The sequence below is a fragment of the Cervus canadensis genome, chromosome 25 (assembly GCF_019320065.1).
Source record: "Cervus canadensis isolate Bull #8, Minnesota chromosome 25, ASM1932006v1, whole genome shotgun sequence".
NCBI classification, from domain to species: domain Eukaryota; kingdom Metazoa; phylum Chordata; class Mammalia; order Artiodactyla; family Cervidae; genus Cervus; species Cervus canadensis.
This window is the reverse complement of record NC_057410.1, coordinates 40081416-40106215: the sequence shown is the minus strand read 5'-3', so window position 1 is coordinate 40106215 and position 24800 is coordinate 40081416. Positions and strand designations below refer to the sequence as shown.

General features: G+C 34.8%; 1 protein-coding gene across 1 annotated transcript in view; it reads left to right on the top strand.

The window, feature by feature from the left end:
- The window catches only part of LRRIQ1 (leucine rich repeats and IQ motif containing 1), a 183989-nt gene that overhangs the window by 101636 nt on the left and 57553 nt on the right, over positions 1 to 24800 (top strand). Inside the window, exons 18-22 of the mRNA XM_043446604.1 lie at positions 5916 to 6005; positions 6653 to 6774; positions 7298 to 7393; positions 7643 to 7725; positions 17111 to 17212. Coding sequence (XP_043302539.1) covers positions 5916 to 6005; positions 6653 to 6774; positions 7298 to 7393; positions 7643 to 7725; positions 17111 to 17212 — 493 coding nt within the window. The remainder of the gene's footprint in view (positions 1 to 5915; positions 6006 to 6652; positions 6775 to 7297; positions 7394 to 7642; positions 7726 to 17110; positions 17213 to 24800) is intronic.

Below are 24800 nucleotides of genomic sequence, written 5' to 3'. Positions count from 1 at the left end.
TGCAGAGTACATCATAGAAACACTGGGCTGGAGGAAGCACAAGCTGGAATTAAGATTGCCGGGAGAAATATCAATAACCTCAGATATGCAGATGACACCACCCTTATGGCAGAAAGTGAAGAAGAACTAAAGAGCCTCTTGATGAAAGTGAAAGAGGAGAGTGAAAAAGTTGGCTTAAAGCTCAACATTCAGAAAACTAAGATCATGGCATCCGGTCCCATCACTTCATGGCAATAGATGGGGAAACAGTGGAAATAATTTGGGGAAAACCCAAAACAAGATTTTATCTTGGGGGCCTTCCAAAACCACTACAGCTATGACCAACTTAGACTGTATTTTAAAATACAGAGACATTACTTACCAACAAAGGCTGTCTAGTCAAAGGTATGGTTTTTCCAGTAGTCATGATGGATGATGAGATTTGGACCATTAAGAAAGCTGAGCACTGAAGAATTGATGCTTTTGAACTGTGTTGGAGAAGACTCTTGAAGTCCCTTGGACTGCAAGGAGATCCAACCAGTCATTCCTAAAGGAAATTCAGCCTGAATTACATTGGAGGAGGGATGCTGAAGCCCCAAACTCCAATACTTTGGCCCCCTGATGCAAGAAGCTGGTCACTGGGAAAGACTCTGATGCTGGGAAAGATTGAGGGCAGAGGAGGAAGGGACAACAGAGGATGAGATGGCTGGATGGCATCATGCTTGATGGACCATGTGTTGTGGCAAAGCCCCAGGGGTGGTGATGGACAGGGAGGCCTGCGTGCTGCAGTCCATGGGTTACAAAAGAGTTGGATACAACTGAGTGATGAATTGAAACTAAACACTTTCCTCTTAAGCTTCTGTATTGAACTTCCCATTGGATCAGCTTTTCCGCGTACGGTGGAAGTCTAGCTATCACAGACTCTTTCTTAGACAATCAAAGAGAATTCTAAGACAATCCTGCCATCTAAAACAACCTTTGGCAGTGAATAGAGACTGACTTGAATGCTCAAGGCCATAGTGGTGTTTTCTTAAAACATTTGAAAGTTATATATGACCAGGACACCCTCCAGGTGGCATTTGTCCACCCCATAGGAAGACTGAAAATCCAGAGATGTTTTATGAGGGGGTGGAAGTGGGGACTGGTGCAGGATCTGGGGCCATCACCCAATGTCGTGATAGACTTAAGGAAAATGACTGTCACAGTGTAGTCATAGACTCCTGGAAGGGGATGGCAGACCCAGCTGTAAGTTAAATTTAAGGTGTTTGCACAAGCTTGGGAGGGTCCCACAGGGGCATTTTTCTTATGGTGGAAGGTTTCAAGAGCAGTTCTGAATGGCAGAAGATCATTAATGTCCTTCCCTTCCTACACTTTTCAGAATCTGAGGTTTTCTTTTCAAAGATATGAGTAGATCACCTAGTTTAAGAAGTAATTCTAACTGGACTGTGTGTCCCATTTCAGTAGTTATAACTACACATTTTTAATGTGGTGATTAAAATGATTCTCTAGTCACACCTAGACCTTTTGTCTGGAAGGGTTCAGAAGAAGAACAAGTGCATTTTTATAAAACTTAACCAGAATTAAGTTTGTATACCCTAGGCCTCTTGATGTGTCAGTCAAGCTGGCCTGGAACTTCCTATTAGGGAAAGAAATATATTCCATACCTAGGAATGATCAGGAGAAAATCCTGAGCTGTCAAAATAGGTCTGTGTCATCCTCCATGTATTTTTGCATAAGTATTATGTAGGAAGGAGCTGCAAGGGTATGATCCCTTTCTGAGGACAGTCACAAAACTGATCAAATTGCCTTATCTAGGCATGTGGACAGAAAGAAGTGAGAGTAGTGAAGTCAGTCTATCAGTTCATTGTTGAGTTAGCTTTTGGGATAAAAGGCACATAACTGTCAGGCTCTAATGGTTCAGAAAACTGAAAAATTACACAGATGAATTTCAAGGGCCACAGCTATATGGCTGAAGTTAGCCTAATAGATAACTGAAAAGGTATCAACATTGATAATGGAAGGGAAGGTTTAGAAAGTGTGTTTTGAGCTTCATAATGGGCCAAGTTTCCAAGGATTTTAAGGATTCTGAGGCGCAACAAAGTTATCAAGAAGTGTTAGAAAGGATTATTTTGACAATGGCATGAGGCAACTTAGGTAGAAGAGGTGGAAACTGTTGGGGCTCAGAGTCAGGGGTTATAGAAAGAAAAAAAGACCAAGACATGGCTTTAGAATCTGTAGGACTTGTTCCACTCTTAAGTAACCTGTGGCTTAGAGCAAGTCTGATTCTAGCTTCATAAGTTAAATGGAAGGATTTTACTAGTTGGTGTGAAAAATTTTAGATATACATATGCAAATAAGCAATGCAGGCGACCCCAGTGCAATTCCTGGGTTGGGAAGATCCACTGCAGAAGGGATAGGCTACCTACTTCAGTCTTCTTGGGCTTCCCTTGTGGCTCAGCTGGTAAAGAATCCGCCTGCAATATGGGAGACCTGGGTTTGATCCCTGGGTTGGGACGATCCCCTAGAGAAGGGAAAGGCTACCCACGCCAGTATTCTGGCCTGGAGAATTCCATGGACTCTATAGTCCATGGGGTTGCAAAGAGTGGGACACAACTGAGTGAGTTTCAGTTTCACTTTCATGCAAATAAGCATGAAAGTTACTCCCAGCTCTTCTGATAGCCTATTTCCTAGTCTTTCAAAGTTGGATTATAGGGTAAAAATTTCTTCTCTGATAAAAAGTCCAATGTATGTTGTGAATTCAACATTCAAAGTCCAATTCAAATGTTGTGAATGCATAGTTGCAAATTTATCTGAATTCAACTTTATGTTTTCCTATTTCCCTGGTTTTATTTGTCCTCACATGTGTTTAATTCTATCCAGTTTTATCATGATTTTATCACGTGTAGACTCATGTATCCAACACCACAATCAGGATACAAAATAGTTCCATCATTATAAGAATCCATCCTGTTGCCCCTGTAACCTCAGCCACCTCCCCAGTCCAGTCTCTTGCCATTGGCAACCATTCATCTGTCCTCCATTTCTATAGTGTTGTCCTGTCAAGAATGTTATATAAATGAGTCATGCAATTTGTATCATTTGTGGATTGTTTTTTTCACTCCTCTTAATTCCCTTGAGAGTCTTCCAAGTTGTGTGCATCCGTGCTGTGCCTTGCTTAGTGGGTCAGTCGTGTCCGACTCTTTGTGATGCCATGGACTGTGGCCCGCCAGGCTCCTCTGTCCGTGGGATTCTCCAGGCGAAAATACTGGAGTGGGCAACCATTCCCTTCTTCCAGGGGATCTTCCCAAACAGGGGATCGAACCTGGGTCTCCTGCACTGCAGACAGATTCTTTACTGTCTGATCTACCATATTATACTTATTTTTTTAAGTAGAAAAATTTAGTTTTTTAGTTGGAGTTTTAATATCAAACTCTAAAAAATTAATAGAACGAATAGGCAGAAAAGTAGAAGGATATATTAGACCTGAAAAGCACTATGAAGTGATTCAACATAATTCAGATTATACGATTTTCACACAACAGCAAAATACAAATTCTATTAAAGTTCCCATAAACCAGGAGACACGAACAATTTTATTTTTAATATGTAAATAAATTTTGATTTAGTCTTCTAATAAACAGAAAGCTTTCCAAATTCTCAGTTGTAAATTAAGGAATATCTGAGCAGAAGGTTTTCTTAAGCAATAACTGAAATTTGTATATGCCCAGCAGTAAGAAAGACATATTAATATATATTTTTAAATAGCATATTTATAATTATGACCAATTCCTCCTGATGTTTTGAGTTTTTTTCCTCAACATACTAGATACTGCCACATATATTTGATATTAATAAGCTTGAACTGATATAAATCAGTAGTCTTGGTAACATTTTTGGTTGAGATTATATAATTGCTAAGTATCTTTAGCATTTTATATTGTACCTTCTATTTATGTCTCTAGAAATTTTTAAAAGATTAAAGTTAAAGAATTATTCTAGAATCTTAAAAAAGTCTGTCACCCTATATTAAAAAAATAAGAAAAACTATTTTCAAAGTTTTCTGCACTTTTAGATATCAATTTAAAGAACTAAAAATTTCCCCAGACTTTATGTAGCTTTTCCAAGGAAGAAACTCTATATGGTATGGTATCATCTGTATGATATGGCCACTCACCTCTTTGTACCTCTGTGATCAGAAGCAACAAACAAAGGTCAATCACAGATCTCCAATATTTGGCAGACAGCATCCTCATTGTCTACCCTGACCACTGCAAGCTATGTGCAACTTACTCCTGAAACACAGGGACCACTGCCTGCCTCGGGGCTCGGGAATGGAAGACAGGTGGCTGTTAGTGTGCCAAGAGTTGACATTGACCAAAGTTAACCATCTTCCCCAGGGCGTTAGAAGCCTTCAGTAGACTCTAGACTTCTAAAACGGTTACACTAGACAGACTCTGCCGGTTCAGTTGTGTAGGTTGGGAGACAGGTTCCCAGTGCTCCCTACTCCACCATGTTCCCAGAATCCTCTGGCATTTTGCCTTTTGTAGTATTGTCTCCACGTCTCTTCATTTTAGCAGTTTTACAGAATAAGAATATTAATTTAATGAGAACTGATATGTCTTGGACCTTGATCTTCCCTGGGATAGAGCTAAATTTTCCTTGAATTGTCATACAAAAGAGATAATTTAAAAATCTCAGCCACACATACTGCTTGCAATTTTGCATTTAGTAGCCCTTCTTAAGTCAGATGTATATTCTTAAACCAGGTATAACAGGTATATAACTGTAACATACGTGTTAATAATCTCTTCCCAGGTAGAACTGAACAATGTACTGGTGCACAACTGTGTTCTTTTTATATCGATATTCAGATAACATAAATTTGATTAGATTTCCTGAGACTGAATGCTGTAAGCAATGGTCTGCCATTGCCCTGCTGGTCTGTAGTCTGGCCGTCTTAGTCTTGCCTTTCCAGTGGTCTTTCAAGAGACAGTCAAGAACCACTGAAGCTCTATGAATGGAAAATTGAATTTAAGTCTTAGCTTATAGTCATTCCAGTTTTTAAAACATAAATATGTTTGATCATTTTAGAAACTTTTAAAAATCAAGTTCATTGGTATTCTGACCATCCTTTTTCCTTAAAGATTTTTTAAAAATTATAGAACCAAAGGATATTATTTAAACCATATTAGATAAGCCAAGCAAATAAAATTTAGATAATGATATCCTACATTATACAATACTAGTGTAACTAGTTCCACTGTAGAAAGATAAAAAGTTTGGAAATTACCTAAATGGAATAAAGATCTTATAAGATGAAGAATGAAGTGACTTAAAATCATTTCAAATTTTATGTTTTTATCATTCAGACCTTTGAATTAGAGAATATATTATCAGGAACCATGTTCCATATATTGCCACAAAATTCTTTTTTTCCATATATTCAGAAAATTTGTGAAATTTTGAGCTAAAATTAAGTAAAAGCTAACTTACAGATAGTACTTGCAGAAAAAAAGTGATACTAATATGTTAAAATAATATAAATTTTAAATAGTGAGGTTTGATGGAAAATATTATAATTTGCATAATAAAAAGTAAAACAGTTATGTCCTTCAGTTACATCTAGAGTTGGCTCACAGTCCTAGTTCTCAAACCATTAAATACACTGAACAATCTGTACTTCTCATTTTTTAGAACATGTGAGTACTCAAGGTTTTACTTTATTCTACTTGAGGATGAAAAGTTTTATCCCATTTTTTTAGAATGTTTGCATTAAACAGATGCATAACATTTCACAAGAGCAAGTAGCAAATTTTCCTCTAAGTAGAAATGCTGATAGACTTTCTTAACATTAGTAGTGTGTAAGACAGTTTAAAAGAATCTTTATAAAAGTTATGCAAACTAAATTATGTACATTAATGTTATTATTTGTTCAGGCTGCCTTAGAGAAGGAATGGCTTGCTTTAGATTCCGCCCGCTTCCCTTCACAAACACTGCTTCTTCCAAACCAGCTGCACTGGCCAAAGGTAACATGTCATGGAAATCTCTTAGTGCTCGATCTTTGCTCATTTCTTAAGGTTATGCTACGCTGCAGTGATTAATAATACAATTTATTGACTTGAAAAACACAATTACTTTTAGAAGCCTCTGACTTCCTCCTCATCCCCAGATGTAATTTTTCATGTAGCTTTTCTTTCATTTGCTCCTAATTTTTTTTTCTTTATTTTGGATTTCTTTCAACACTTTATTTCACAGTAGCAAAAAAAAAAAAAAAAATATATGATATGCTTCAGCTGCATAAAATCACTAGTTGACAGCACTTTAAAAATACAAAAATATGCATTAAAAGGGCGACAGCTGAAGATTCTCAGTCAGAGGTCAATGGACTGCAATATCTGTTATTTATTTGATAATCTTTGAAGTTTTTGTTTTCTGAATTTTTTTATGATCTTTTCAATTAATCATTTTGTATATGCAAACTATACAAAAAGCATACCCCTCACCACTGCAAGAAAGGACATTTGTATGTCTATAAATTTAATTTTATTACAATTTTTAATTTTTATATAAGTTTTTCTTAAACTACTCAGTAATATGCATGTAAAGTAATACAATATAAATGTTAGATTTTCTTCAATTTATTTTATATGTATGTACTTTTTTTTCTGATGAGTTCTCTGGAATCTTAAAATATGATGATACTTCACTTAATTTACCAAGTCATCCAGCTCAAGCATGGCTATGTAATGAGAAAGAAAATTTGCTTTCATCAGAACACACACAATTTAATAGCAGGTAAGCTAAATTGCTCTTTTAGAGGATCAACCTTTAATGAATGGCAAGAATATTATACTCCTTACAAAAATAGTAAGATTATGGAAATATGTATGAATTTGCTTGTTTAGAACACGGTAGAGCATTTGTATTAAAAATTTAATGATTTTATGGAGTTTTCAGTGTAAGAAAAATGTGTGATGTACATTCATTAAAGCACATACAAAGTGTCAGTGAAATAATATTATTAACTGTTGCATACAAGTGGACTTTTAAATACTGCTGTATAGGTAGAAATAAGAGTTAGAATAAAAATTCCAATGTTGTTTCTTTTGACAATAGGATTGAAATATGCTCCAAGTAATTGAAATGTAAACATTTTAAATTAATGGCTGACTTTTATTACTTTTCAAGATAAAGTTTTTTCTGTAACTTAAATATATTTTATTTCCAAGTGTGAGACAACATAAACAGCTTGTAGTTTTAACAAGTGTTGATATGCTTGTGCTGATTCAGTCAAGTGTGGTTTTTGTCCTGTTGCTAGATCAGAAAATAGAACTTTATCCAGACCACCTGAAGCAAAGACCAGCAGAAAGAGTCTGCTAAAGTCTGAAAAAGAAGAAAAAATTTCAGAAGAATGGTATGTAGTTCATTTAACACTAACATATTAAGAGATTTAGATACTTTTAAATATCCAAAACAAGTATTTTTCAAGATTTCAAGAATATCTTTATTAGTTGTTAAGAAACTATACCTCTGTTGAATTTAGATTCTTAAATGGGAATTCAAATTTGTTTTGGTATGATATAATTCAGATATGTATGTTTATATGCATAATATAAATATAGTCTGAGGATTTTTGCCTTTATTAAATTTGATCTTTTAATAGGGGTTTTAAGGATATTTCTACTGCTCAGCAGATGCTGAAGAGAGCACAGAAAATGAAATCAAAGAAGTTAAGGAAAAAATTAGGTGGGTAATCAATGCTCCATAACTGTGTATCTGACATTGAAAATATAATCTTTAAACTATTTTTAGCAAATTGTATTTAATAAGCATAGAAATAAAATGCACAGATATGAGACTGTCTAAGGTAATATTCCATAAAAAGAATAAGAAAAATGTAGAGAAATTTATGATATTGCATTTAATGATTTATTATACTCTTAAATGCTGTATTTACTTGTCCCTGTTTCTTATCTACTTTGCTATTGATTATTCTATCTATTGTGCAATGAGAATTATGCTGTAATTGCTTTCTAAGCTGGTTCGTCTCAGCAAATGGTGATTCTAAAGAGCATCTGCTTCACATACTTATTCCTTTGTGTGTTTTTAAATTGCTTGATTATTCTATAAACTATTTCCGTACATTTATCAGTTCCATGAATATCAGCTTTGACACTTTGGGAAAGGAGCACAGTGTATATCTTTTGTGGTTATGCTGAACTTGCAAAATGTTCAAAGGCATCTTTCTTCTGTCCCAGTTGCCAGGCTCTTCAAGTCATTTGTCTTTATTTGGACACCTCTAGTTATTTTATTAAAATTACTTAATATGTGGAGTAATTTATAGATATCAGAGCAAGAAATAGGTGGTTAACGAATTTATAGCTACAATTAAGACAATTTAAGTTATTTGTATATTTCAAATAACTGTGTTTACTCATGGACTCATAGGCTCAATATAAGTAACATGACATTCTTTTTTATCTGCTTTCTCTCATTCATCAATTTCCTTTATAAAAATCTTAATGTCAGTGAAATGTCTCCATAAAATTATTCCTGAGACAAGCAAGGAGTCTATATTTATCCTATAGTTCTAGCTTATACCGGTATACTAAGAAACACTCAGATTAATTTTTACCTTTATTAATTTTCTATTCATTACTTTGATCAATTCAATTCTAGAATTCTAAGAAATATATGCATATATATACATATATATATATAATTTTTAGAAAAAAAATAACCAAAATACTGTTGGTTTCTGAGGAATAACTGATATTTGTTGACACAGCTGTTACTAGTCATTAATAAATTACTGATGATTCATTTTTATATTCATAAATGTCCAACTTTCCTTTTTTGGCCTTGTATGGTGATATCTTAATTTTATCTTTTATCTTTTTAAGATAAGTGTGATTTTTTTGTGTGTGTACTCAAAATTTTTTACATTTAAAGTATTAAAATTTCAAGCATTTTTAGAGAAAATGTCAATATTTGCTTTGTTGTCAGATTGTTTAGTGCGTCCTGTACTCATATTGTAAATTCCTACTGAGTCCATCCGGGCTCTGTGAACTGAATACTATGTGGTATTTACCCAGGGAAATATAACCCCAAGCCCTTAAAAACAGTGAGGCTCTCCTTCAGTTCTAGGGAAGTAGAATTCAGTGCAGTAGTTCAGGGTAGTTTGATAATGTTATATTGCTTTGATGGATATTTCTACTCATTTTCAACAGTATCAAAAGCAACATTTAAATAAATGTTTTGAGATTAATAAGTTACTGAAACTCCTGGAGCAAGTTCAAATACCAAAAGTGGCTTACAAACTGATTCAGCCAATGTTCAACACATAATTATTATTTATGTTCAAGATCTAATTTTTTAAATTATTTAGAGTATTTGCAATAGTCTGCGAGGGTGAAGCTAAGGAAAATTTTATCTTGTTAGACTCTGTCTCTGGAAATATATAGGTTTTTCTTGCTATTTCTAGTAACTGAGTTTTATTTTTTTAGGTTGAGTACATTTTTAAATAAATCAGCATAGTAGGTAATATTTTTAGAAAAATTTTAATAAGGAATATATGCTCAACATAAAAATAAAAATCACTGCTTCAGTAGCCAAAGATTAGACATAATATTATGAGGCAAAAGTTAAACTTCTTTTTATCTGTCACAAGGGGGCATGATAGGGTAACAAAAGAAAAAGGATAACCAGATATTCAAGTTAACAAGGATATCTTAAATTTAGCATTTTGACAGTGGTCATTAAGCATGACCTCTTAGGTAAAGATCCAAAATGGCAATCATATAATTTTTATAGAGATATTTACTCTAGTTACATGATCGTAAACCAAATCACATTCTTATTACTGTGTGAGGTTTTGTGTCTTTATATTAAGATTTTGTTTTGTTTCTCAAAATAGTATTTTATCAAAATACTATCAGATTGATGAAATGAAACCAGTTTTTTTTTAAATTTGCATTCTGAAGTGTAAAACAAAATGACCTTTAAATCCTTACTCTTTTTCTCTACTCCCCCTTCTCCACATATACCCAGAATAGATATAGTCAAGGTAAGATTAAAGATGAAAAAGAAAATCAGTGGGATCCTGTACAATTATATTTTAATCTTTAGTAACTAGATGATGTAGCATTTATGTCTTTTTGCATATGTGAACAAATATTAAGACTCTGTAACTCAGTCTTTCTTCTTATAGAATAAAATTTTTTTCTAGTGTTAATGTGATCAATTAATATATGCAATTAATTAATGACTAATTTGGGCTTCCCTCATAGCTCACTTGGTAAAGAATCCGCCTGCAATGCAAGAGACCCCAGTTCGATTCCTGGGTCAGCAAGATCCGCTGGAGAAAGGATAAGCTACCCACTCCAATATTCTTGGGCTTTGCTTGTGGCTCAGCTGATAAAGCCTGCAATGTGGGAGACCTAGGTTCGATCCCTGGGTTGGGAAGATCCCCTGGAGAAGGGAAAGGCTACCCACTCCAGTTTTCTGGCCTGGAGAATTCCATGGATTGTACAGTAAAGAGTCAGACATGACTGAGTGACTTTTACTTTCTTTCACTTTCACTTTCAATTTGACTCTAATGGCCATAATTTTAAACTTTTACTACTTAATAAATTTAAATTATATATTAAACATTTTAATTCTGTTAAATGCTTTAAAATTTACTAGTAATTTTCAATTATACAGTTACATATGTGTATCTCTTACACGTCCAACTTGCCAACCTGAAAATTTCAGGCCACCAGAGGGCAACATTGTTCATAAAACTGTGGGAGACTAACCAGTTCTGTGGGTTTAGTCACTCAGTCCTGTCTGACTCCTTGTGATCCCGTGGACTGTAGCCCGTCAGGCTCCTCTGTCCATGGAATTCTCCCGGCAAGGGTACTGGAGTGGGTTGCCGTTTCCTCCTTCAAGGAATATTCCCGACCCAGGGATTGAACCCAGGTCTCCAGCATTGCAGGCAGATTCTTCACTGTTTGAGCCACCAGGGAAACCCTGTTTTTTTTTTCTCTTGTTTTGTTTTTTCCAAGTATTTGTTTAGTTTTCATCTGACGCTTATTAACATTAATTTATAATCATATCTGTTTTTTCCGGCCTCCTCTGTTCATGGAATTCTCCAGGCAGGAATACTGGAGTGGGTAGCCATTGCCTTCTCCAGGGGATATTCCCGACCCAGGGATTGAACCCTGATCTCCTGGGTGTAGGGAGAGTGTCAAATGGGACACTCAGAGGAGAAAATTAAATGGAATCCCTGCAGTCTAACAAAGCAGTAATCCTCAAGGCGGTGGGGCATAAATAGACGAAATAGGGAAGCATTAATCCAAACTTCATACTGTGAAAAACCTTAAAGCAAGTTGCTCAGTTGTCGCTGTTGCTCTTAATAATATTTCCTGTTTGTATCTTGTATATATATTTATTTAACCAAGGGATATGTCAATAATATTTGATTAAGATGAGAGTGAAAATAGGGCAAAAGGTAGGGGGTTAGTTATTTGAAGAAAGTTGCAGATAGGAGAGGAATACCACTCAGGTTACTGATTAATGAAGAAACAAGGGGCTGAGAAAGCAAACGGTGTGGAAAGCCTTCAGAGGACTTTCAGTATTGGTGACTTCCATTAGGATAGATAAGGTCATCTGCTTTAAACAGAAGAGAGAGGAGGGGGAGATGGAGGATGAGGAGGAATTAATTGAAAGCTACAGGATGGAATCGAAAATTGTGAGGAGTTACCATGATTTACTCAGTTTGGTATTGGCTTCTAATTGTTATCTGTAGTAAGTCACTGCTCTTTCCCTTATGATGGACCTAGCTGTGAGCCAGTGATGGCTGATCTTGTGTTTGTTGGGCTTCTGTTTTCTTGTCTTTTTGTTTTTACTGTCGTGTCATGGACAAGAGTGATTTCAGAATTTGGTGATCTGGGTAGGAATTTAGCAGATACCCAGTGAAGTTAGTACTGCAGTGAAGAACATCATGTGTAAAGTGAGAATTGCTGGTTTATTGAAAAATCTAAGGGTCAGTATCCTAAAGATGTCATAATTGGTAGCAAAACTAAGATGAGCCAGATCGAGAAAGAAAGTGAGTGAATGGTTTTGATGTGGACCTCTCTTCAAAGAGGAGGGGTCTGCGTGTAGGGATTTTAATGGAGAACGAATAGTAAGTTTAAGGGCTAAGAATACAAGGATGAAAACATAACATTTTCATTCCAACATTTATCATATTTATGCATATCAAATTTCAGAGTTAGAAGAAAGATAAACCAGGATGAAGAAAAGAAGGTTAATTTCATTATAAAGATAGAACTCCTGTTAGGGATATTGGGCTTTCCAGATGGCTCAGTGGTGTAGAATCTGCCTGCAATGCAGAAGACCTGGGTTCGATCCCTGGGTCAAGAAGATCCTCTTGGAGATGGCTACCCACTCCAGTATTCTTGCCTGGGAAATACTAAGGACAGAGGAGCCTTGCGGGCTACAGTCTGTGGGGTGGCAAAGAGTCAGACACAGCTGAGCACACACACGTGTGCACACACACACATTACTAGGGACAAGAATCATCTTGCAGCTGTTGATAACACCTCGCACAGTGTCAAGTACATGGGAAGTATTCAATAGATATTTGCTGATTCCATGTGAATGAAGAAAAAAGCTTGAGACTGTTGGTAACATTTAGTTATAGCCAAGAGTTAAGCCATATAGAAAATAATAAAAGTTAACTTTTTAGTATGAATTAAGCCGTTCATGAGCTATAGGAAAGAGATCAGGTTGCAAAATGATAAGACAATTAAGACATGTTAAGGAGGAGGGATCAAAAGGAAACAGCTTAGACAAAACTGACAAAGTGGAGTGTATTGCTGGTTTATTTTGTTCACCTCAGTGATTCCCACAAGGAACTTAAAAGAATTCTGATTAAATGTTACTTCATTGTGCTCTAAATAAACCAATAACAAAACTTATTTGAATACTAAAATCATGGAGGACTCGGTCCCCACTTGCTCCCCACCAAATTCCCTGAACCTAATACCGTAGTGGCGGTTTAGTCACTAAGTCGTGCCTGACTATTGCGACCCCATGAACTGTAGCATGCAGGCTCCTCTGTGCATGGGATTCTCCAGGTAAGAATACTGGAGTGCATTGCCATTTCCTTCTCCAGGGGATCTTCCCAACCCAGGAATCGAATCCGGGTCTCCAGTATTGCAGGCAGATTCTTTACCAGTCGAGCTATGCTGCTGCTGCTAAGTCGCTTCAGGAAGCCCTGTTTTACAGTCATTTAGAGTATTTTAGTGTATTTTATAGTCATTTAAAAACTGTAGTAGATGTTCAATAAATAGCTGTTAAGCAGATCAGCAGTAAGTTAGATAAACATCACTAAAGACATATAACTCTGTGTGTGTGTGACTGTGTGTGTAGTTTATAGTCATTTAAGTATATGTTTATGTTTGAGAAAAAGTGAAAGTCTTAGTCACTCAGTTGTGTACAACTTTGCAAACCCATAGACCGTAGCCCCCTAGGCTCCTCTGTCCATGGAATTCTCTAGGCAAGAATACTAGAGTGGGCAACCATTCCCTTCTCCAGGGGATATTCCTGACCCAGGGGTTGAACCCAGGTCTCCTGCATTGCATGCAGATTCTTTACCATCTGAACCACCAGGGAAGCCTGTATTTGAGAAAGAAAGAAAAGAAAGTGATGTCACTCAGTCATGTACGACTCTTTGTGACCCCATTGACTGGAGCCTGCCAGGCTCCTTTGTCTATGGAATTTTCCAGGCAAGGATACTGGAGTGAGTTGCCATTTCCTTCTCCAGGGGATCTTCCCAACCCAAGGATCAAACCCGGGTCTCCTGCACTGCAGGCAGACTCTTTACTGTGAGAAAGCAAGTTTAAATTAGTAAATAATACTCATTATTAAATAATGAACTATAGCTAGTCATTCAACCTTAACATAAAACTTATTTTATAGTACTCTAAATGGCACATACAGAAAATGGGGATAATAACCAGATTTTCAGATTTTCATATATGTCATTAGTAAGTGAGCTAAGTTTAGGATTAAAGAAACTGTAAAGAGGTTGCTCGGGATCTTTACAGATTGAAATAAAATTATTTTATTTCATAAAATCTGTAAAGAGATCGAAACAATGTTAAGGATATTATAATGCCTAAAGAAAAGTGTTACTTAAATGAGGTAATGGATATAAAGTGTCAAGTACAGAACCACATACATAATGGAAACTCAGCTTACTAATTGTTTTTCAGTTGCTAAGTTGTATCTGACTCTTTATGACCCCATGAACTGCAGTTTACTTATGGGTTTCTCTAAATAAATGATAAAGATGTATTTAAAACCTATTTCTCAAATACTGGGCAAGTCATACTGAGAGATACAAAAATTTAAAAAACAGCAACATAGACCTGCCATTGATGATTGCTGAGGTGTAGATTTAAATGACTTTGGAATGCTCTTTACAATATCCTTATCTACTGGCTTTCTTACTCCATTGTGTACTTTTTGAAGGTAGCAATAGCATCATTCATGGTGGTCTTTCCAGGGACGATTAGAATCAGGTGATTTTTTCCCATTTAGAATTACTACATTTTTGGTTTCTTATCATTATTCCTTTGCAACTTGAATTATTTTAAACCCATTTAAGGTGATGTAATCAGAATGCTTTAAAATAAAAATATTAAAAATGTAGTATTATTTATGTGCTCTTGATGAATAAAATGATCTTATTGAGTAAATTAGGGCTTCCCTGCTGGCTCAGACAGTAGAGAATCTGCCTGCAGTGCAGAAGACCAAAGTTTGATCCCTGGATTGGGAAGATCCTCTGGAGAAGGGAATGGCTACCCACTCCATTATTCTTGCCTGGAGAATATACAACTAGACAACTCTTCTAAAGATTTTATGTGTTGAATTATTTAATCATGATAGTCATGTGAATCAAGTACTATCATTATCCATGATTTACATATTAAGAAATCAAGTCATGGAGAGCTTATTATTTGCCCAAAGGAGTACAAAAGAACTTAGAGAAGATCCATTGCTTTTATTTCATGTGCTATATTGAATTGAATGAAGTCAATTATGGATCAAACAGTCTGTTCCTGTACATCCTACCTTATTCTAGTAATGATTTAAGATCTTTTCCAAGAAGTGTTACTGTTTTTTATGTTGTAATTATCTGTTTAGTAGCTGCCCTTCATTAAGTACCTACCTACACTTGTCTCTTGGTCCTTTGCATACAATATCTCATTAATTCACACAGTAATATTTCAAAGTTAATATTATTGGACAAAAAGGAAGCAGAGGTTGAGACCAATTTGTCCAGAATCATACGACTGGTAAAAATTGGAGCTTGGATCTAACCCCGTTTTGTACAATTGTAATATTTCTTGTCAGGAAATACAAACAGATCAAATAAAAAGGCAAGAAAGTTAGGAGGATGTGTAGAAAAATGGAAGGTTGTAATAAGGTATCATAGAACATGTAAACCCACAGTAATCTGCCTTCCCTGAGTGACTAATGCTCTTTTATTAAAATTTTACCTGTTTTGTGTTGGGTGTCCTAGTTGAGGCGAGGGGGCTTCTCATTGCAGTGGTCTGTCTTGTTGAGAGCAAGGGCTCTAAGCACGCGGACTTCCTTGGTTGTAGCTCGCGGGCTCTAGGGCACAGGCTTGGTAGTTGTGGCATGGACTTAGTCGCTCTGTGGCATGTGGGATCTTCCCGGATTAGGGATCAGACCCATGTCTCCTGCATTGGTAGGTGGATTCTTTACCACTGAGCCTCCAGGGACGTCCACTAATGCTCTTTTTAACATACCAGTATTTGAATTCATATAGAAGCACCCAACTCTTATGATACCTTGGTCGCTTACAATTATGAGATGTGTCCAAATGTTGACTATTATTTTCCCTAATCTGAAAAACAAAACCTCTCTGAAACATGTCTATCATGCTTAGTAAGGGTAAATTATAACTGGAAGACTAATGGAAATCTTCAGCATACTCATGCTTGAGAATAACTGCAAATACTTTTCTGCTTTTCTAATTCACATTTGAAAAAACATGCTATCTTAACATTTAATTAAAATAAGTAATTTGGGTTTTATATTTTAAATCTCATTTTTTCATTTAGCATATTCACTTCTATTATACTAGATATTAATAGAAGATTCTTATAGTCTCTTTTTGCAAGATGATATAAAGGTATCAATAAAATGTAGACTGTGCTGAATTGTGGTTTTATGTTAGCCTACTTCATTTATTTTTTTATTGAGGTATCACTGACATACAACATTATATCAGTCAGATACAACCTATCTTTTTTAAAGTATATTAACCTACTTTAAATGCAGAACTTTCTACTCTTTATTACAGTTCCTCAACAAGCATAAACCTTTTGTCTTAATTAAACCACACTAAATCCCCGATTTCACATTCCTTAGAACCATTTATTATCAATAAAAAGTTATAGGACCCTACTCTTACAATTATTTATTTTGTAAAATTAATAGATTCAGAATTCTCTTGGCTATAAAAAATACTTAGAATTTATAGATCTTCATTATGTAAAATATCATAGATGGACGCAAACCAGAAATTATTCATTTATCTGTAAAACCAATGAAAATTATATTTTATGTTTCTTATCTCATTTGTCTTGCTTCCATCTCCTATATCTTACCTTCTTTATAGTTCAGAGAAGGAAAAAAGTAGGGTATATGGTTTTTCTTTTGATGATAGCTTTTATCCATGTATATTTATGAAAAAATATATTCAAACAAAAATATCAGGAATTTAACAAAGGAGTTAAAATAATAAACAGTAAAACAACTCCATAAATAAAATGTTGATGGCATAACTGGAAAATTTAAATGCAATTTTTTCTCATTATTAGTATTTCTGCCCTGTGTAGTAAGTACTGGCTATTTCTTAATCCGATAACCAAGAGTATATAGATGTTGGTTACTTTACTATATTATAGAGATATTTTTAATAAGTCATCAATTTCACAGAATTTTATAGAATGGCTATTATTTTTAATATTAATGTAGAAAATGTTTAGCAATTTGAGAGAAGGAAAGAACCAGAGCTGAACTTTTGTCTTAATCTCTTTTTGTCTAGATCCCACTGTACGCCTGGCATTATTCAAAAGCAATGAAAATAAAGTTTCTGTTACAAAACCACCAGAGAAAGCGCAGCCCCAAAGAGATGGTTCCTTTGAAGGTATGATTTAATCACAGACATAGAGAAAAATTAAAAGATGGAAAATTGTCTTTAAAGAAAAATTTTAAAAATATTCATTAGTTCTAAAGTACATATATTAAACATTATGTATAAAACATAACTAAGTAAAAGTCAAAATATGGCTCTTGGAGCTAAAATACTAATTTGGTATCTTGATTCATTAGCATAGTAGTTTAGTATTTGTATTGTTGCATATATAAATTTAAATTCTTTGTATTTATGTGTGAAAATTATAATGCTATATCATCAGTGCTACTAACTTTATTTAAATTTTACACTGACAGAATATGTTACCTTGTATCAATTGAAGTGAATACATGTTGAAATGATATTCTAATACATTTACTGCTAACATATGCAAATTACATTTAAATGTTATGAATTAAACTCTGGAATTTTAAATATTTTACTATATTTGAATCTTGTCCAACTCACTTCTTGGATAAAGAATCTGCATATATAAGTGGAGTGGCAGATTGTATTCCCTGTTTCTACATTCAGAACAATTATGGACTTATTAAGCAGGAGTATTTAAATATAATAGAACAGCTAAATATGACTTAAAACAAGTTTTCTGTTGCTTTTCTTTAATATTAAAATTGTAATAATTTTCACCTATAGTTTTGGATTGTAATTTCTAATAGGAAAAAATAGAGTCAAAATATTTTGCATGGAAGTGAACTATTCAAAAATCTTAATACTTTGTTTTCTGTATGTTTTACCACTAGCACCACCTGGGAAGCCCTGTCTTCTCTATGTTTTAAATAAATCCTAAAAATTATGCATCATCATAGCTTGAGTGAAAATAGATACACTTTAATTTATGTTTCTATTCGGTGTTTTCTCAACTAAAGAAAAATGTGATAGCTACTAATTTTATATTTATTCAGAGATACTTTACTAAGTCAAGGTAGAAGGTGTGGGATCTAGAATTTCCTTTAAGCATATAGTAATAAAAATATACCTAGAAAGATAGATAAAGCAAGTGTAGCAAATCATGGAAATTGTTGGATCAGTAGATGATGATATAAGGAAATTTGTTTTAACATCCAACTTTTTTTTAATAATTGAAATTCCTATAGCAAAACATTAAAAAGGGGATAACCATTGAATGTTTAAAAATCAATCTTATTTCAAAAATGTTTATGGATTAGTGTTTTAATAGAACTAAAATATACTTCCGATATAAAACAAGACCAGTTTTAATCAGGGTTCATTTCTTTGTAACAGTCTCAACTTCACTGTTTTTGAAAGGGAGAGTAGAAATTCTGCTAAAATAAATAACAATTCCATAGATCTTACCTGTTAAGTAGTAGCGTCTTACTTTAGGAAGGATATGCCTTGGAAGAAAGATAATTAGGGCATTTTTGCCCTTTAAATTAACATGTACTTCAGAATCAGAAAGAAGGAATCTATCTCAACCTGTTCTGTGACATATGAAAGGTGAAGACATGGTACTATCAAGAATGGCATATATGTATACACTGTATTTATTGATTTTTGTACTATAGTAGTGATAGAAATAAAATGGAACATTGCCACATATGCTTTCTGATATGACGTGCATTTTTGTTTTCTTTCCTCAGTATGAAATGTGTTTAGTTTACTTGCTTCTTTATAAACCCCAAATGCATTTGGGAGCATGTTATTAATTTCACTGAATGGTCTTTGTGTATGCAGCTTATATTCTAGTGACTAATAGTTACTTTAAGGCTTTTTTTTTTTTTCAAAAGAACGGGCTTGGCAAAAATGTAAGTAGCAAAAAGTAATTTTCTCTAATGTTTATTTCTGCCTTTTTTTAAATGGGAAAAGAGTGAGGCAAAGATGATTTAATCATTTCTGGCCAGGTTGAACACCATGTTATTTTTAACTGCTGCTCTGGCCTCACCCACCTCCTAGTCTCACATCCTGTGTTTTCTGGCTGGTTAGAAGCCAGCTTCCAAGTTAGCTACCTGACTAACCACCGCTTCCCACTGGAGGGCGCATTTTTAACCAGGTGTTCTTAGATACAGTTCACAGAGTGTAAGATGCACCCTTTGTGAATATGATTTGATAAATGTCAATATATTTATAGTTACCCAACAGAAATATAATTTTAATCTAATAAGTATCACAGCAATCTAATTTTAAAACATGAGAAAAACTGCTATCCCTTAAAAAATTCAAATAAAATTAATTGGGTATCTTACCCCCCAAAAGTGAGGGCAATCAGAATTAAATTTTACTGTAGATTTAGATTGAATGATTCTATGTGGAACAGTTTCTAAATAGTGGAATAGTTGCATGCTGGCCCTGTAATAATTTCATTGGCTTTGTTGGAATTAGATGATAGTATTATTTGAATTTTTTTCTTTAATATAAAATGTTTTATAAAACATCTGATTTTGTAAAAAAAAAAAAAAAGGTAAAAATATGTATCTACTTTTCAATAATACCTATGTGGGGTTTTCATGGTTCATCTTATAAATTTTACTAAAATGCTTTGATTATTTTTGTTGCCTTTATCTGGAAGTCACTAGCAAGACAAAGTGGATGGTAGTTATATCCCATTGGTCCAGGATTTAAAATATGCTTAAACTTAGGGAATATTTAACATGAAATGTCAAGTTATAGTAAATGACATAAGGTAAATAATTATACCCTATTAACAGACCATGTTTTATGAAGTGCCCTTATATTTTGCTTTGTTCATGAGTCGTTGGCAATTTTTGTCTAGCTGCCAGATTTAGACCCTTAACTCAGACCTAAAGGTTGAAGAATTTTTAACCACACCTGTTCTGAGGATAACTATGTGTCAGATACCAGTGAGTTTTTCCTATGATATGAAACTAAGAGCCTGAGCATTTTATAGATTCAATATTGATTTGCTTGACTTATTTGCTTATTTTTATTTATATTAATATCATGTCCAGTACCTGTCTTGGTTTATTCTATATCACCTATAATTTCTACTTAGTTTTCAATATCTGATCTTGCCTTAAAATTTGAAACTCTTTCTTAATTATTGCCTTAAGTATTTCCCACCAAGTTTCCTTTTCTTGTTGTTTGTTTCAAATGTTCAATTTGGAGCCTGATGTCACTCTAATGTAAAAAGAGGCATAGCTTGATGGTGGCTCAGATGGTAAACAACCCACCTGCTAATGCAGAAAATACAGGAGACCCAGGTTCCATCCCCGGACTGGGAGGATCCCCTGGAGGAGGGCATGGCAGCCCACTCCAGTAGTCTTGCCTCGAAAACCCCATAGACAGAGGAGCCGGGTGGGCTACAGTCCTTGGGGTCACAAAGTGTTGAACATGACTGAATGATTAACACATTCACCCTTTCACTTTCACAGGTGTAGATTCTATAGTTAGTCAAACACAGTTTGAATCACAATTCTTCCTTTTATTGACTGTGTGCCTGGGGACATTATTTAATTTCCCTGTGTAGCATTATTTTTCGTTTGTAAAGTTAAATACTAACAGTTTCTAGTTGTTGAGGATTACATGAGATTCACCTAGTGAAATGCTTGAAGCACACATTATAAATACATAGTGGGTGCTCAAAACTTGTAATCTTTGGCAACAGTTACTTTTAAAGTATAAGTGTGGGGCTGCGTTTGTTTTGTTTTGTCTTATTTGCAATTAGTAATATTTATTGCATTTCTTGCTAGGTCTGATTCAGTCTTCCCAGAAGCTCTTAAGAATATATTATGACTATCAATATTTTACAGAGGAAACTGGTTTTGGGAGTTTGATAAGTAACTTGCCCAAGTTCACCCAAAGAATATATGCCTAAAGAGAAGTGGGCATAATTTCTTTGTCAAAACAAAGCTAGCAAAAATCAAACAATATGAAGACAATAAGGAACACAGGTTCTTGGGTTATCCTGTAATGTATACAAGTTTAGAAACAAAATATTTAAGAAAAAATTTTAAAACTGACTATTATATTAGCCAAAACTCTGGGAAAAAAATATTTTTTTTTAATTCCTTTCTAAGGGAACAGCTACCCATTCCAGTATTCTGGCCTGAATTCCGTGGACTGTACAGTTCATGGGGTTGCAAATAGCTGGATATGACGGCACGACTTTCACTTTTACTATAGCTTGCATTAATATAAATTAAGAAACAGTTTAGTGTCAAAATGGTGATAAATATGTTTTTTGACCTGTAATTAGCTGCTATCTCATCTAGTTTCATTCTGATTACCTAACATTATTAAATACCAAATCTTTTAGATTCTAGAAGTGATCATATTTTCAAGTACCTGTTCTAATTTTCATATAGATGAGAACCTCTCCATACAGACCAAAAGTAAACACTATATTTTTGTTTTATTTATTCCTCTTTTTCCAGCCATAACTGACACTTTAATTTTATTTTAATCATATTGAATACATTAAATTACTTTACTGTTCTAATCTGCTAAAACTTAAATTTGCTACTCCTGAAGACACTGCCAAATTTGGGCTTCTGGTTTTGGCCAAGAAAGGAAGCTAGTCAAGCTAGGGGAAAAAAAAATTTGATCTGGCCCAACAGCCTTCAAAAAGCGTCAGGTTCAGTCTTAGTTCCTCCAATCCCTAGGACAATTTCACTTCACTTTAAAGTCAGACTTTCATAATTCCCAGTTTGGTGCTGTCATCACTAACATACTTTCTGTTTTTCTTTAAAACTGAAGATTCACACATACCATATGTCTTTATGTATCATAGAAGTTCAAATATTTTTGTATTAAATTTTTGAGTATTGAAGTCATTAAAAGACTTCAATGTCTATAATTTTTACTCCAGATCATTTCTAATCAAACCATGTTCTCTTATGGTATTTTTAGTGTATGATTACAAGCATTTTCTTCTCAAGCTTTCCTCCTTTTAATACCAGTTTAGAGCACAGAGTCACATTATGTATATTGTTTATTTGTAGGTCTTGTGTTACAATAGCTGTATAGAGTACTTTCTAACAGTGCCAACACAATTAGGTATTAAGAGCTGGTAAATTAATGCCACAAAACTAATGCAGGTAACCAAACACTACCTGAAGGTATGCTCCTAAGAATAGACTTGCTTATAATTAAAACTCCCTAAATATATTTTAGGCACTATCATACTATTTTGTAGTATAAGATTTGGACTCACTTCAACTTTCTACAGGAAAAAAAAAAATGTGATTAGAGATTTCAGTCTAGTGAAGCATAAAACAAACTGCAGTTCAAAAAAATATTTGTCTGTAGATAAGTGGGATTTTCGGGAATGGCAATCCATGACCAGGGAGAGGCTGATTAAACTTCCTAGGCTTTCCTGGTGGCTCAGACAGTAAAGAATCTGCCTACAATGCAGAAAACTCGGTTTTGATCTCTGGGTTGAGATCTCCTGGAGAAGGGAATGGCCACCCACTCCAGTAATCTGGCCTGGAGAATTCCATGGACAGAGGAGCCCGGTGGCCTAAATATAATCCATGGGGTTGCAAACAGTTGGACATGACTGAGGGACTAACACTTTTTTTCACTTTCACTAATATATCTAAGTAATTCATTTGTTAATTACACATATTATATATAAGTATATAATATATATATAATTGACATAGAGACTATATATATTTCATATATATGATGTGTATATGGATAAAAATGGAAAGGGATTTCAGAATTTTTAGAGTTTTTTGAAAGGAACCCTGATATATAGGCTGTTGGATATTATTAGTTTATTTTTTATTTAAAAATGCAAGAGGGTTTCCACTTCTGGTAATAGAGGACTGTTTAACTCAAACCACCTCTCCTTCTGAGAACAACTTTAAAAGCTGGAAAATGTAGTTTTAAAAAATCTAATTGAAGTCATTCAAGAACTAACAAGTAAGTTAAGACTTATAAGTCAAGAAGGACATCTCAAGAACTGAGAAACTGAGCTGAGAAACTTTTGATAATGTCACTACTCTTGGTGAACTGGGACTTTTCTGCTAACCTGTTACCAGAAAGAAATATAAACCATGTCCCAAAACAGATAACATCATCTCAAGCTTCGAATTATCTCTACAATTTTTCCTGTATAATTTTTGGCACACACTAAAGAAAAATAAAAAGGTCTTCTAGGTCTTCATAGACCCATTCAACTTCAGCTTCTTCAGCGTTACTGGTTGGGGCATAAGCTTGGATTACCGTGATATTGAATGGTTTGCCTTGGAAACGAACAAAGTTCATTCTGTCATTTTTGAGATTGCATCCAAGTACTGCATTTCAGACTCTTTTGTTGACCATGATGGCTACTTCATTTCTTCTAAGGGATTCCTGCCCACAGTAGTAGATATAATGGTCATCTGAGTTAAATTCACCCATTCCAGTCCATTTTAGTTTGCTGATTCCTAGAATGTCGACATTCACTCTTACCATCTCCTGTTTGACCACGTCCAATTTGCCTTGATTCATGGACCTAACATTCCAGGTTCCTATGCAGTATTGCTCTTTACAGCATCAGACCTTGCTTCTGTCACTAGTCACATCCACAACTGGGTATTGTTTTTATTTTGGCTCCATCCCTTCATTCTTTCTGGAGTTATTTCTCCACTGATCTCCAGTAGCATATTGGGCACGTAAGGACATGGGGAGTTCCTCTTTCAGAATCCCATCATTTTGCCTTTTCATGCTGTTTATGGGGTTCTCAAGGCAGGAATAGGAATAACAGGGACATTTGGCGTATGGAATAAAGCAGGGCAAAGGGTAATAGAGTTTTGCCAAGAGAACGCACTGGTCATAGCAAACACCCTTTTCCAACAACACAAGAGAAAACTCTACACATGGACATCACCAGATGGTCAACACCAAAATCAGACGGATTATATTCTTTGCAGCCAAAGATAGAGAAGCTCTATACAGTCAGCAAAAACAAGACTGGGAGCTGACTGTGGCTCAGATCATGAACTCCTTATTACCAAATTCAGACTTCAATTGAAGAAAGTAGGGAAAATCACTAGACCATTCAGGTGTGACCTAAATCAAATGCCTTATGATTATACAGTAGAAGTGAGAAATAGATTTAAGGGACGGGATCTCATAGACAGAGTGCCTGATGAACTATGGATGGAGGTTCTTGACATTGTTCAGAAGACAGGGATCAAGACCATCCCCATGGAAAAGAAATGCAAAAAAAGAAAAATGGTTGTCTGAGGAAGGCTTACAAATAGCTGTGAAAAGAAGAGAAGCGAAAAGCAAAGGAGAAAAGGAAATATATTCCCATTTTAATAATGCAGAGTTCCAGCAAGGAGAGATAAGAAAGCCTTCCTCAGTGATCAGTGCAAAGAAATAGAGGAAAACAACAGAATGGGAAAGACTAGAGATCTCTCCAAGAAAATTAGAGATACCAAGGGAACATTTCATGCAAAGATGGGCTCGATAAAAGACAGAAATGATAGGGACCTAACAGAAGCAGAAGATATTAAGAAGAGGTGGCAAGAATACACAGAAGAACTGTACAAAAAAGAACTTCATGACCCAGATAATCACGATGGTGTGATCACTCACCTAGAGCCAGACATCCTGGAATGTGAAGTCAAGTGGGCCCTAGAAAGCATCACTACGAACAAAGCTAGTGGAG